At 40.2% G+C, this 13827-nt stretch overlaps 1 protein-coding gene across 1 annotated transcript in view; it reads right to left on the bottom strand.

Moving 5' to 3' along the window:
- Positions 1–101: 101 nt before the first annotated feature.
- The window catches only part of FBXO36 (F-box protein 36), a 28352-nt gene continuing 14626 nt past the window's right edge, over positions 102–13827 (bottom strand). Inside the window, exons 2-4 of the mRNA XM_083739016.1 lie at positions 12805–12913; positions 3118–3290; positions 102–1601 (exon numbers count right to left, since the gene is read on the bottom strand). Coding sequence (XP_083595142.1) covers positions 1410–1601; positions 3118–3290; positions 12805–12913 — 474 coding nt within the window. The 3' untranslated portion in view covers positions 102–1409. The remainder of the gene's footprint in view (positions 1602–3117; positions 3291–12804; positions 12914–13827) is intronic.

Genomic DNA, 13827 nt, shown 5'->3' with positions numbered 1-13827 from the left:
CAATAATGAAAATCTGTGGTGTAACATTAGCAGAGTTCATATTAAAATACAGTTCAGAAAAAAATAATCAGTAGTTTCAGAACACTAAGCACAGGAAAACGTTTTCACGTTATTTATACATTTATTTAAAAGTATTGTTCATTCAAGACACAATTTGGACTGTAAGTGTTCTATAATAATACTTAATATTTTCACAGTATTTTAAAATGTACTGTAAAAAACCCTTACTGATCATTTAAGACAAGATTTAGACTCTAATACTTTTCAACTTTCTAAAATCAAGGAAATCAAGTCATTAAGCATACCCTAAGCAAATTATGTTTAAGGACATAAGCAAACCTGAACATTATTGAAAGAAAGTTAATTATTTCTCTGCTAAACTGAAGGTGAAATACTTGTAAGGCCTAAATTTTGAGTGGCACATTTTATAAAATATGGCAAAACAGAAAATATACTATATATCATTTTGAACTGTATCATAAACACTGGAGCAGAAGGCAGATCTCAGATGAAGAAAGTCACCAACGCTGAATGTCCTTTGTAAACATTAGTGGTAGCTGGAAAGCTGTAGCCATGGTTGGAGGCAAATAATACTTTTCTGGACTTGCAAGTGGATATTCCTGTTTTAGGATGGAAATTGGGGGAGCAGTGTCATTGTTCCATGCAGTTCTTTATGCTTTTGTTAAAAAGTGGGTTTAACATTTGGCTATTAAAAATATAATAGCCTTCAGAAATATTTCCACAGTATTCAACCTTTTTTTAAAAAAAGGTCATTATACTGTAGTTAATCAGGTCCCTCAAACTATGTATAGATGTTTCATATCTTACAAAATGAAAGGGAATTGTTTCTTTGTGAATTTAAGTTGCAGCTACAGGAAACATCAGTTGCTTTCAGCAGCTCCTCCTGGTAGCTGCCATTTTATTTCCCAAGAATACCCTGGATGTTGTGTCATTTCAATGCATTTTTAAAGGAAAATTGCAGCCAGGCCAGGGGCGGCAGCGCCTTCATCGTTTTTGTGGCAGCTAATACTACCCTTACCACCATCAAATTCCCTGGACTATGCCTAGGTCTTTCTGGAAAAATAAATTGCAGGCTACAAAGAAGTGGCTTCCATGACCAGCCCCTAAGAAAAAGCAAAATAAAGACAATGCAAAAACAGGGGAGTGATGAAAACAAATGTGCTGTAAATGAACGAACCTCACGAAGTTTTTTACCCAATGAAAATAAATGAAATAACGAAACAAAAAAGTTGTTCTTGCACACCTTCATAATGAGTGTTCATCAAGGCAGGCCCCACATTAATTTTATACCTGCAGCTGAATTTCTTTTTTCCAGAAAACAAAGCAAGACATTTATGGAACAAATACACACATTAGAGTTGTTACCGCCAGCTAGGAAAAGCACTCCTTTAATCTGACAGGCTATCTGATGATTCAGTTTTCATCTGCCGCCTTCTTCTGAGTTGGAGCTGCAGTTGAATCTTGTTAGTGAAGAAGAACTGCTTCCAGCCCACCTCATGTGCCAGGGATCTCATTTCTGAGGTAATTCTGCCCGATAAATTTTGTACAATCATTTCCCATAGTTTATCAGAGTTGCATAACTATTTGCAAAAGAAACAAAAGGGTATTAGCCTTAAACATTAGCCAAGTGTCATTTTAAAAAATAGAGTTATTTGAAGGAGAACAAATATTTGAATTATTGCTGGCTGTTTGATTTACAGTAATAATGGGAGCTTTCCCAAAGAAATGAATGCCTGGATATTGCATTACCTTAACTTCCTATAGTGTTGTTAATTACAGTATATAGTATTTCCTACTTTGGATTGAACCATCTACAGATTCTTTCAAGCTACAATGCCCTTGCATTTTAAAACACATAATTATTGCGTGGGAATATTCTGCTACTTTACTCAATGCATTTTTTCTTTTCTTTGCTGTGCTGCCACCACAGATGGATTGAATAACCTTTGTCTATGCTTCAGTGCTAGCATTTGCCACTTCCTGACTTCAGAGTAGGCATTTACAGAATTACAAAGTAAATCTCACTTTTTCATTTAACCAAATTACGGATTGGAATTGCACTTTGTAAATGAAATGATATATTAAAATAATCTACAGAAAGAACTACTCTGCCATCATGTCCCGCACCACAAATCTGCTGTAATGTTTCAGATTGCAGAATGAAATATAGAATATAGAAATATTGGGGCTGCCCACTGTTTTCATATTTAAACATGCATACATCAGATAATTAATCTGCTGAAAGATTATATGGCTGCCAAACGATACAAGAAAACTATGCCCTCGCTTGAATTTCTCTTTTGCATTAGGCATTAGCTCCCTCTGGTGGTGTTTTGTTTAAGTCGGTCATGTGCAAGCATTTAAAACCAGAGTGCAGTCGTTTTCATGTGCTGTGAAAAATAACTGAGGGAGGCAATAAATTTCTGATTATGTATTACATCTCATCTAGCAGGATAACAAAATCTTAAGAGAGCTAGAGATACAATGAAGTTTGTCTTCAAGAGATGGATGTTTAAGGCACAGAGGTCTAATGCAGGAAGGGTGCAGGAACGGGTGTCTAGAAAAGGGCAAGCTTAAATATTAAGATAAAGTCGAAATAAATCAAAAATCAAAAAATTGTCCAGCAGCACCTTAAAGACCAACTAAGTTTGTTCTGGGTATAAGCTTTCGTGTGCATGTATCTGAAGAAGTGTGCATGCACACAAAAGCTTATACCCAGAACAAACTTAGTTGGTCTCTAAGGTTCTACTGGACAATTTTTTAACTTTTTAATTCATTTCGACTGAGTCAGACCAACACGGCTACCTAACTGTATTAAGATAAAGAATACTGTATAGCAATGCACTTTCCTGGATGAACTCAGTTTACCACATCATGAGTTAGCTTTTTCACCCTAGGAGCCCAGAGAATCTATATCCCCAGTCCCTCAAAATGTTTCTTTGCATGCTCATGCAATAACTAACACTCCTTGGTACTTTTTGGTAATTCATCATGACTGGACAATCATTAGACAGACACTAACTGAAGGCACTCGTCTTTGTTGAAGCGAAACTGCAATTGAACACAGTTCAAATATTGCTTTTTCTTCTTTTTTACCATTTCAAATCTGTGAGATACTTGAGAAAGTCTGGCAATATCTTCAAGATCCAAATAGGACATGATGTACAAAAGCAATGGATCAGGAAGTCGCACTAGGAAATCGTAATTCCCCCGGCACATGTTGAAGATATGATCCAGAGTATGTCCTCCAAACACGATGGCTATTTGAACTGTGTTAAAAAACAAAAACCAAGATTTATACTATGTTCCAAAGGATCAGCCATTCTTCTAAATGTAATGCTAAATATAATATGTTTTACCATGCTAGAAACCGTAAAGGTTAGGAAGTATTTATTAAACCACACATCATAAAACCCACCAATTTTCAGTATGGAAAGAATACATTTGAAGTTGTTAGTTCCAACCTTGAAAAACTGAATTAAACTACTATCTGAGATTAATAGTAAACACCAAATGGGAATGTTTCAGTGTGGTGCAACACTTCAAATCATCATTGCATGGTAGGCTACTGGAATGATTTGAGCTGCTGAACTTACATGAGAATTAAAATACACATATTAGTGTATTTTATTCACTTAAATCTCACAGTTCAAGTTTGCTAATAAGTGAAGCTGCACAACTCAACCTGGCATCAATTTTATAGTTGAAAAGAATGGATAAGACAGTTTAATATCCATTAACCACACATTCTGGTCTTCCTCCTTAGACTGGAAATATGCTTCCTGTAAAGTCCGAGAGTGAAAGACTGTATTTCAGGGCAAGTGCATTGAAATCCTGACTGGCTGTATTACAGAACAGATTATTGCAAGTGGTTACCAGATGAGTATGCAACTGTATTCATATTCAACACCAGTTTTGGGTAACTAGATGGCACTGTAAACCTATAATGTATAAGAATTATTACTGTAATATGTAATAAAACAATTAAAATACTACTTGCCATTTTTATTCCACTGTAGTTTCCAAGTGCTTCACAAACATTATCTCACATAGACAATCTATGTTCATTTTTGTGCGTGAAAGGCAAGTTTTCCATTGTGTCCTGGAATCTAATAAACTGGAACCAAATTATACTTGCTACTGTGTACAGCTACAATTGTGCAAGAATGATAGCTTGCTTGCTTTTTTGATACAGCAATATTTCCCCTCAATAATAGATGGCAACAAGGACAAAGAGATGGAAGGGCTCTGAATTTCATTTGTTGGCACTAACTAATAAACGGAATCTTTAGTTGCTGACCTCTGTTCTCAAGTCAGAGTTACCAGTGCAATTACTGGCAACAAATTCAAGACTCTCAAAAAAAAAGCTGTCACAGGACAGCTACCTGCATAGACAACTGTAAAAACAGCTAGACAAATACTACAAACAGCTATTAGCCATGAAACATCACACTCAGTTAATCAGATTTTTCGATAATCATGATAAAAAGATATAAACTCTAAGTATCAACATACAGTGGACTTTGCAGGGGTATCTGGTTGTCTTTGTCAAGAGCTAGTGATCAATTAGATCAAAGGTGAAGGACCCTTTTTTGGCTGAGAGCCACCTTTCTTTGGGTAATCTATTGGGAGCAGCATGCCGACAAGAACTGGGGGCAGAGCCAGTGGTAGACAGAATCAAAGTCCATACTGGGAAGGACTAAAATAAAAAATGGGGGCGGCGTCCCTCTTTCTCTCTTACCCACCCACCTTTTCCTGTTTTGTACTGTCTTTGCCAGCAAGGGGGGGGGCATTATTATTATACAATATAATACACAGAAACAGGGAATCTTTTTTAGACTGAAGGCCGATTTTCTCATTGCCAGCACTGGTACACAGGTACCATAAACCATGGTTGGTGCACCCTGTTTCACTGCTAGAGGTGAATCGCGAAGCTGCTGCCCTAATGAAGTCCCCTTTACCTGGGTTGTGTGGCAGCACCTGCAAAGTGGCAGCAGCAGGTTGTGGTGAGATCTCATGAGATCTTGCAGAGAACTCACAGAGTGTGTGAGATCTCGCCGGAAGCTGCCGTTGCTGCCGCTGGCACTTCTCTGCTGTTGACAGAGGCAGCAGGGTGGGCCTTTGAGGGTGCATCCTCTTGGCATTCCACCACCCAAGGTGGCTGCCTCAGCCTGCCTCATGGATGGGCCAACCCATGCACACAAATTCACATGTACACACTTGTTGTTGTTTAGTCGTTTAGTCATGTCCAACTCTTCGTGACCCCTTGGACCAGAGCACGCCAGGCACTCCTGTCTTCCACTGCCTCCCGCATCATGCTGGTAGCTTCGAGAACACTATCCAACCATCTCGTCCTCTGTCATCCCCTTCTCCTTGTGCCCTCAAGCTTTCTCAACATCAGGGTCTTTTCCAGGGAGTCTTCTCTTCTCATGAAGTGGCCAAAGTATTGCAGCCTCAGCTTCAGGATCTGTCCTTCCAGTGAGCACTCAGGGCTGATTTCTTTCAGAATGGATAGGTTTGATCTTCTTGCAGTCCATGGGACACTCAAGAGTCTCCTCCAGCACCATAATTCAAAAGCATCAATTCTTCGGCGATCAGCCTTCTTTATGGTCCAGCTCTCACTTCCATACATCACTACTGGGAAAACCATAGCTTTAACTATACGGGCCTTTGTTGGCAAGGTGATGTCTCTGCTTTTTAAGATGCTGTCTAGTACACATGTATGCTGTCTAGTACACACATGTACACACATATACCCACAATTCACCCACACCCTCACAGTCACACCATTAAGCTCCTCACTCCTCAGTGCAGCAATTATTTTTTGAAAAAAGCCTCCTATGCAGCCAAAAGCCTCCTATTGGATGGAAAAGCTCATGGGTTGAATCCAGCTAAGATAATATCCATTCAGAGATCCAGCCCACTTTGGGATTCAAGGATACAGTGCAACTCACAGAGTTTAATACACCAGTAGCATATCTTTCTTATGTACTCTATCGTACAAAATTTGTTCATATGATCAATCTTTCCAAGGTTATCTTTATTATAAATAGTTAAATCATCTGTTTGCTATCTTAAAGCTGCCGTCATAAGATACCTGGATTAACAGCAATTTGCCAGGCTGCTGTGTTTCTTTCTTTTTTAAAAAAGTATTGAATTTAAAGGTTCCCTTCTTCTGATGGAAGGACTCCTTCTGCTGAGGAAGAAGGATACACCCCTTTTAAAATATATTTTGCACCAACTTACTGAAAACACACCAGTATATCAAATTAAAACCACAAACAAAACACACAGCTGCCTAAATGTTACTAGAATGCTGACGTGTAGAGAATCACAAATTTCCCAAGGCTTGTAGGCAGATTATCAAATGCAAAATCAAATTAAATAGCATGACAATGCCCTGAAACCAGGCATAAATTGGCAAGTGCATGACTGCTGCTGAACTTGGTTGCTTCTCTCTGTGTGATGTTTAAGTGCTATTATGAGCATTTAAAAACCATTATCAGTTCCTGATTATTTAAAATGGTTTGTATCATAAGCTTTCTACTAACAGCTGGAAGTACCTACGTAGGATAATGACTGGCTTAATGTTTTACTGACAAAATTAATTTATTTTATTTTATCTTTCCTTGAGGAACAAACATTTTACAACAGCGCATTTGGGAACGTCTTCTTGCATTATAAGACACATAAAAACTATATCATGTATACCAACTACTGAGAAGCAAGTCAAATGTTAATTAATAACTTTAAAAACTAGAGATAAAATTAGCTAAATGGTTATGGAATGTTGTATATTCAGTACTTTGTGCCACAGAGTTGGAATAAAATCTTCATCTATCAACAGCTCATGTAAATACTATCTCCAGCTCCATTTATTAACCCTGTTATAACCTTGTTCACAAATCCATAAATTCCCTTCTCAGTTTCCACAGATATTTAGACATAAAGCTTCCTAAGCTGGGAGAGATTCAAAAGAAATAGAAAAAAGCAGGGCTGGTTAATTTTTTATTCAGAACCTTAATTCATGGCCGTGGCCTTCTGTCAACTGTACAACATGGACAAAGAGGTAATTCCATGGCAGGATCTGATGGGATGAAGTGAATTTCTGGCTGAGCTGGGAGCTTCCCACCACAGTTGAGTTCAGCCAAAAATATGCCAGTATAACTTGCCCATCCTGGATCAGCTGGGGCTCAGCCAGCTGAGCCAAGGCCAGTGTAAGTTCCCAAGAAGGGCTGGGGGCTTAAGCTGAATCCTAACTGTCAGCTCAGTCATGTGACTTGACAAAAAGGGTAGTTTAAGTCAAACTCTATTCTGTAATCTTATTTTCCTTCTGACGGGCTATGGCTGGCTCACCTGGCCGTAGTCTTGCTCCTGAAAGGAGTTTGGTTCCGGTGTAAATTTACAGCAGATTGATTTATGCCAGCTTCTTGAGCATACGATTGCTCCCTAAGGCACTGCTTGCGAGGAATGGTATTTTCTGAAGAAGCCTCCTGTCAGACTGGCTCCAGAAAAACCTTCCGACCTCACTACTCCCTGTTGCCTTGTGCCTTCTGCTCTTTCCAGTCTAGTCTATTTCCTGGACTACTACTCCTGCTGGCTATACAGTGGTACCTCGGGTTAAGTACTTAATTTGTTCCGGAGGTCCGTTCTTAACCTGAAACTGTTCTTAACCTGAAGCACCACTTTAGCTAATGGGGCCTCCTGCTGCTGCTGCGCCGCCGGAACACAATTTCTGTTCTCATCCTGAAACAAAGTTCTTAACCTGAAGTACTATTTCTGGGTTAGCGGAATCTGTAACCTGAAGCGTATGTAACCTGAAGCTTATGTAACCCGAGGTACCACTGTATATCTATATCCCAATCCATTTTCTAAACTCATCATACATGTCTCAGTTCTGCTGCAGAAATCTTTTGGCAGTTGACTCCAGATAGGTCCCCACAGAAGCTTCTCTGTCAAGCTGTGTGGAATGATCATGCCGACTATGATCATTTCTCCCTAAACTTTGTCCGGACTGAATTTCTGTTAGATTTTCTGCCTGGAGTTCATTACTGCAAGGAGGCAACACAGAAAAAGCAACACTAATTATTTGTGGTTGCAAGATATATATTTTCAAGCTAAGGCCTGATTTGTCACAGGATAGTTGTGCTACAGATTCCTGAAACCAAACCAAGTCCCTGCTCTCTTCTGCTGCCTTCCAGAACCCAAACTCCTGCCTTGCTGTACAGGATGAGGCCGCTTGCATCACTGCTGCCTTTGGAACCTGCCCTGGCCTACACTTCCTACTTCTGGCTAGTGACCTGTGCCTGCCTTGGACTGCTCTAATGCCTTTAGCTTCCTCAATTGGCAACCAATACTTCCAGAGAGCCTGAAAACTGCCGGGACCACATAACACCGGTTCTGAGAGATCTGCATTGGCTCCCAGTACGTTTCCAAGCACGATTCAAAGTGTTGGTGCTGACCTTTAAAGCCCTAAACGGCCTCGGTCCTGTATACCTGAAGGAGCGTCTCCACCCCCATCGTTCAGCCCGGACACTGAGATCCAGCGCCGAGGGCCTTCTGGCGGTTCCCTCATTGCGAGAAGTGAGGCTACAGGGAACCAGACAGAGGGCCTTCTCGGTAGTGGCGCCCGCCCTGTGGAACGCCCTCCCATCAGATGTCAAAGAGATAAAGAATTACCTGACGTTCAGAAGACATCTTAAGGCAGCGCTGTTCAGGGAAGTTTTTAATATGTAATGCTGTACTGTTTTTAACACTGATTGGGAGCCGCCCAGAGTGGCTGGGGAAACTCAGCCAGATGGGCGGGGTATAAATAATAAATTATTATTATTATTATTATTGCTTTGGGAGTGGGGTCTTACCCCATTAGGCTCTAAAATACTCCTTCCTCCCCCACCAGTGAGCTTCTGTTGCCTGCTCATGACTTAATACACATCAAGCAAGACTACCCTAAAGCACCCTAAAGCACAGGATACAGGGGAGTGGATTATGAGGCTGCCTTACACTGAACCAGACTGTCTTCAACACAGCACTGTCTATTCCAATCAGCAGCAGAAAGCCAAGGGCTCACATAAGAAGCCTGTTTTAGCCCTGCTACCTGATCCTTTCAGCTGAAGATGCCAGGATTTAAACCGGGAATCTTTTGCATGCAAAGCACAGTCTCTAGTGCTATAGGTGCTACCCGAAAAAATATTCTGTATGGCACAAATGCCCCAAAGGTTGGTCCATAATAATCTATTTATCCCAATTACTTGAATAGCTGTCAGATATTTAGTTATCTAAAACATTTATAACTAAATATTTAGTTATCTAAAACATTTATAAGGGACGCAGGTGGCGCTGTGGGTTAAAGCCTCAGCGCCTAGGACTTGCCGATCGAAAGGTCGGCGGTTCGAATCCCTGCGGCGGGGTGCGCTCCCGCTGCTCGGTCCCAGCGCCTGCCAACCTAGCAGTTCAAAAGCACCTCCGGGTGCAAGTAGATAAATAGGGACCGCTTACCAGCGGGAAGGTAAACGGCGTTTCCGTGTGCGGCTCTGGCTCGCCAGAGCAGCGATGTCACGCTGGCCACATGACCCGGAAGTGTCTCCGGACAGCGCTGGCCCCTGGCCTCTTAAGTGAGATGGGCGCACAACCCCAGAGTCTGTCAAGACTGGCCCGTACGGGCAGGGGTACCTTTACCTTTACCTTTAAAACATTTATATGTTCTCCTTAACCAATGACTGCAACGCAGTTTACAAAAATGAAAAGCAAATGGCAGGAATAAAGCGCAATTAATAGCGAAACAATTTAAAGTTAATAAAAATGTTTTAAAATGACTGAAATAATAATTGTTTTCCTGGTACTGAAAGAATATACAAGTTGATGCCAGGTATATCTCTCCAGGGAGGGCAGTCTGTAACTACCCTCTCCCTTGTAAGATATAAGCCTCGCTTCTGTTGGAGGTGGTATTCGTAGGTCACTGTCTGATGACCTTAGTGTAAAAACAGGTGAAGTTCTATGTGCAGACTCACCATACATATGGTAGAACTATTCCAAAATTATTCATTACAGTGGAAGGGTAAATCTGATATGATTTTGAATATAATGCTGGGTTGCAATACACAGTTAACTCCCTTAGTAGCGACTACCGGTTTTATCAGTAATTTTAACACTGAGGGTTAAAAATGTAAAATTAAAAACAACACTAAACTCACTTTCCTAAACCAAAAGTATAGTGCTAACTTGAACACACATAACGTTCAAATGCAGTATACAAACTGGCCTGGTTCCTAAGTAACACTAAGCCATCATTTGCTGAACAAGTCGGGATTTGGCTCACATATGTTCAAACGACAACTTGTCTTGTGTGGTTTTTAGTTGGCTGCCCCACCCTCCTTTGCATATGAAATAACAGGCTTGTGGATCTATCTCTCTGTCACTAGAGGTCTGGGTGACATCAGTTGCTAGGATTGCTTTTTACCAGCTGCAGCTGGTAAGGTAATCAATGGCTGTTTGTGGATGGGGATAGCTTGATCACTGCCATCCACACACTTGTAACAACCGGATTGGATGACAGCAAACTGCTCTATGTGAGCTTAATCTGAAAGCTACTAGTGTAGAATGTGGCAGCTCATCTGCTCACTGGGGCAGAATATTGCCATCATGGTATGCTACTATTGACAGAATTGTACTGGCTGCCCATTCAAGGTGTTGGTATTGGATTGCAAACCCTATTTAGCTTGGGACCAGGAGACCATCTTGGGTGTGAGTCCTGGAAGACCTGCTCCTTGCCTTGCAAGCCTTTTTCTACCTGGTCTGAGAGGGTGGGGCCCTCACTGACTCCAGCTACAAAAGCTGAGGCTGTTGAAGAGAGCAGGTATCATCTTGGCTGTCTCTTAGTGCAGGCCGAGGTCATTGAGCCTGAGATTCCACAACCGCCGTCCACCATGAACTGCCGTCCACCATTGGTGGCAGCAACAGCAGGTTTGTTCTATGCTTATGATAATATGCTATTTTCTTGCTAGTTATGCAGTTTTAAATGTGCATTTTATATTTGGCTTCTTTTAGTACTGTCTTCTTTTGAAATGTTTAAGATAATATTTTTGTTTCCTGCTAATTATGTTGCTTTGATTGTATACTTTATATTTGACTTTCCTTAGTAATGTTTTATTCTAGATTGTTTTATTTGGTGTTTTTGATATGTCGAATGGGGAGTTGTAGTCGCCGGCGGTTCCGAGGGGCACAAACCAATCACATGCTCTTTCTCTTTCTAATGGCAGATTCCAGGAAGTAGGTGTTGTCGAAGACGACTGTCAGTTTCCCAAGATCCCAGCACCAACCACTCCAGGAAATACCCTAAATACACAGGCTGTTACCCCGCTAAGCCTTTGGTTCAGGATCATCGGATGATGGGCAGCATGGGTGCGACAGGGAATGCTTCCCAGCTCTTCTTAGTGTTTTTATCACTCCTGATTGGGCTCCCTGTTGTGGTAGCTATGGATACGGGCGATGCATCCTGATTCTGTTTCTCAGTTGCATTGGATTATGTTCCTGCCTGGGCTTATATGCAAGAAAAGGCAATGGAAAGTTATGATGGAAGAAAAAGATGTCTCTGTCAAGCATAGAAACCTTGTTTGACCAGTTTCTGGCTGTTTCCAGTACTGGATGGAGGACAACTCATCAAATCCTTATTGCCATGCCGTGTTCAGGAGTAAGGACTGTGGCGGACTGGAAGATTTTGGAGAATTGCACCCTACACTCATAGGAAGACAAATATTTAATATTTCTTGGGATTAAGATGCTGCCTTAAGGGGGGGAAGTCTTCGTTTTGACTGAATAGGGAAAATTAACATGTTACACAAGCTTTGTTGAAGCACAATTATGGCTTTTTTCTGATATGCTTCCTTTTCTTAATTTAAGTAGAACTTGCATAAAAGTTCCTGATAGATCAGGGGAGGATGTTGAAGTGACCAAATATCTTCTATATATATATTTATTATTATGATGTTTTATTGTTCACAGCGTATTTTAAAGATACTAACTACGGTGGAAGTTTTCAGTATTCTAAAGGTGTTAAACAAGGTGAAGGGTCACAGATAACTCAACCAGATGATGGATGTAATTAAATCAATAAACTCTGTGAGTTGTATGGTATAAATGGCAGCATACAAGCTTCCTTAGTTTGTGTGCTTAATTCTTCAGAGCTTGAGGAGAAAGTCTGTCTGTATTTAGTCATATCCTGACTGAATCCAGTGAGAAAGAAAGAAAGAAAGAAAGGTGTTGTAAACCACTTTGAGATTTTTTCTTTAAAATATAAACTGGTGCAGAAATGAAATGAATAGTAATACCTAAAAGAATGTCTCATCAGATATATACCCAACTGAACATTGTACTCTGCAGGAATCATAGAACTGTAGGGTTAGAAGGGATGCCCAAGGGAAACGGAACTTTTTTAAAAAATAAGGATATGCACCTGCACAAGTTGAGGGCAATTTTTCATTGGGTTTCCACCAAAACCAGTATGTGGTTCAAAACCACTCCATATGAAGTTAAAAGATGGCATCGATTCCATCCCCAAATTAGTATTTCTTCTCAAATCCTCAAAAGTACCCCCCCATTCGTGATATAAGCCAAATCACTGTTGTTGTCATCTTTTATAAGGAATTAGTGCAGTTTGCATCATCTGAAATGTTGCCGTCACAGATCACCTTTAAATATGTTATTAATCTAGGTCTCATGCAAACATGAATACAGATGATGGATTGGAACATCCATCAGAGTAAAGCTATACTTTTAGTATCTTACTTTGGAGAGAAGGGTCATCCAGGAAGTCTTCATGAGTTTCTCTAAGTTCTCCAGGTCTTGCTTCACGAAATTCACTCCGAAGAGAAATTTTCCACCACCTGAAAATTACCTATAAAGGAGAATTTTGAGAAGTCTTAGCTGGTGTTTATTTTGGTTATTAATGTTGTACAGCCGCTTTGATTTTGTGTGTGAAATCACAGTGTATAATGGTATTATAATAAATAAAATAAGTAAGTGGCCTCTGTGGCAAAAAAAGCTTGCACCAACTATGAATCTCGCTGGAGAGAGATACCATAGCCTCAAGTCATCAACGCTCTGCTAACTTCTAGACAAGATCATTTTAATGCCACAAGGTTGCCTTTGAAAATGGTTCAGAAATTGCAGTAAACATGCTCACAGCTGTCTAATGCACTAATGGGAACAAAGTATTGGGGGACACATCATGCCAGTGCTAAAATGCCTGTATTGGCTCCCAGTATGTTTCAGAACCTAACTCAAATTGCTTGTGTTTACCTTGAAGCTCTTCACCATTTAAGACAAGGGTACTTGACAAATCACTTTTCTGCATATGAGCCTACCTGTGTGCTGAAATCATCTTCAGGTGCCTCTTCCTGGTCTGTCAGCTGCCAGTTATAGTGAACGGCAATGAGGTAAATTACCATATTAGTGTGAGAGAGGCTAATCTAACACTTATTTTGGTTCCAGGTGAACCAAATGCATCCAGATATTTTCTCAGGCATTTTAACATTAATCTTCTGTGGTGATTTTTATGCGGCTCTGCCATCTGCTGTTTCAGATCTCATTGCTGTTTTCTTGGATATATTTTATGTTTTCTACTATAATTTTTCTATTTTTAGTGTAACGTCTGCCTAGAAAAGTTTGCTTGAACTGGAACTTCTAGCAAACAACTAAAAAAATGAACAAAAAAGAAGAAAGAAATCGAAATTTACTCCAGTGACAATAAAAGTAAAAAAAAAAAAAAAAGACAGCAGCAAACACCAGAATCAGAAAAAGCAGGAAAAA

This window comes from Podarcis gaigeae (genome assembly GCF_964106915.1).
Source record: "Podarcis gaigeae genome assembly, chromosome: 5".
Lineage (NCBI taxonomy): Eukaryota > Metazoa > Chordata > Lepidosauria > Squamata > Lacertidae > Podarcis > Podarcis gaigeae.
Note: the sequence above shows the minus strand (reverse complement) of the source record. Positions and strands in the feature narration are given on the sequence as shown.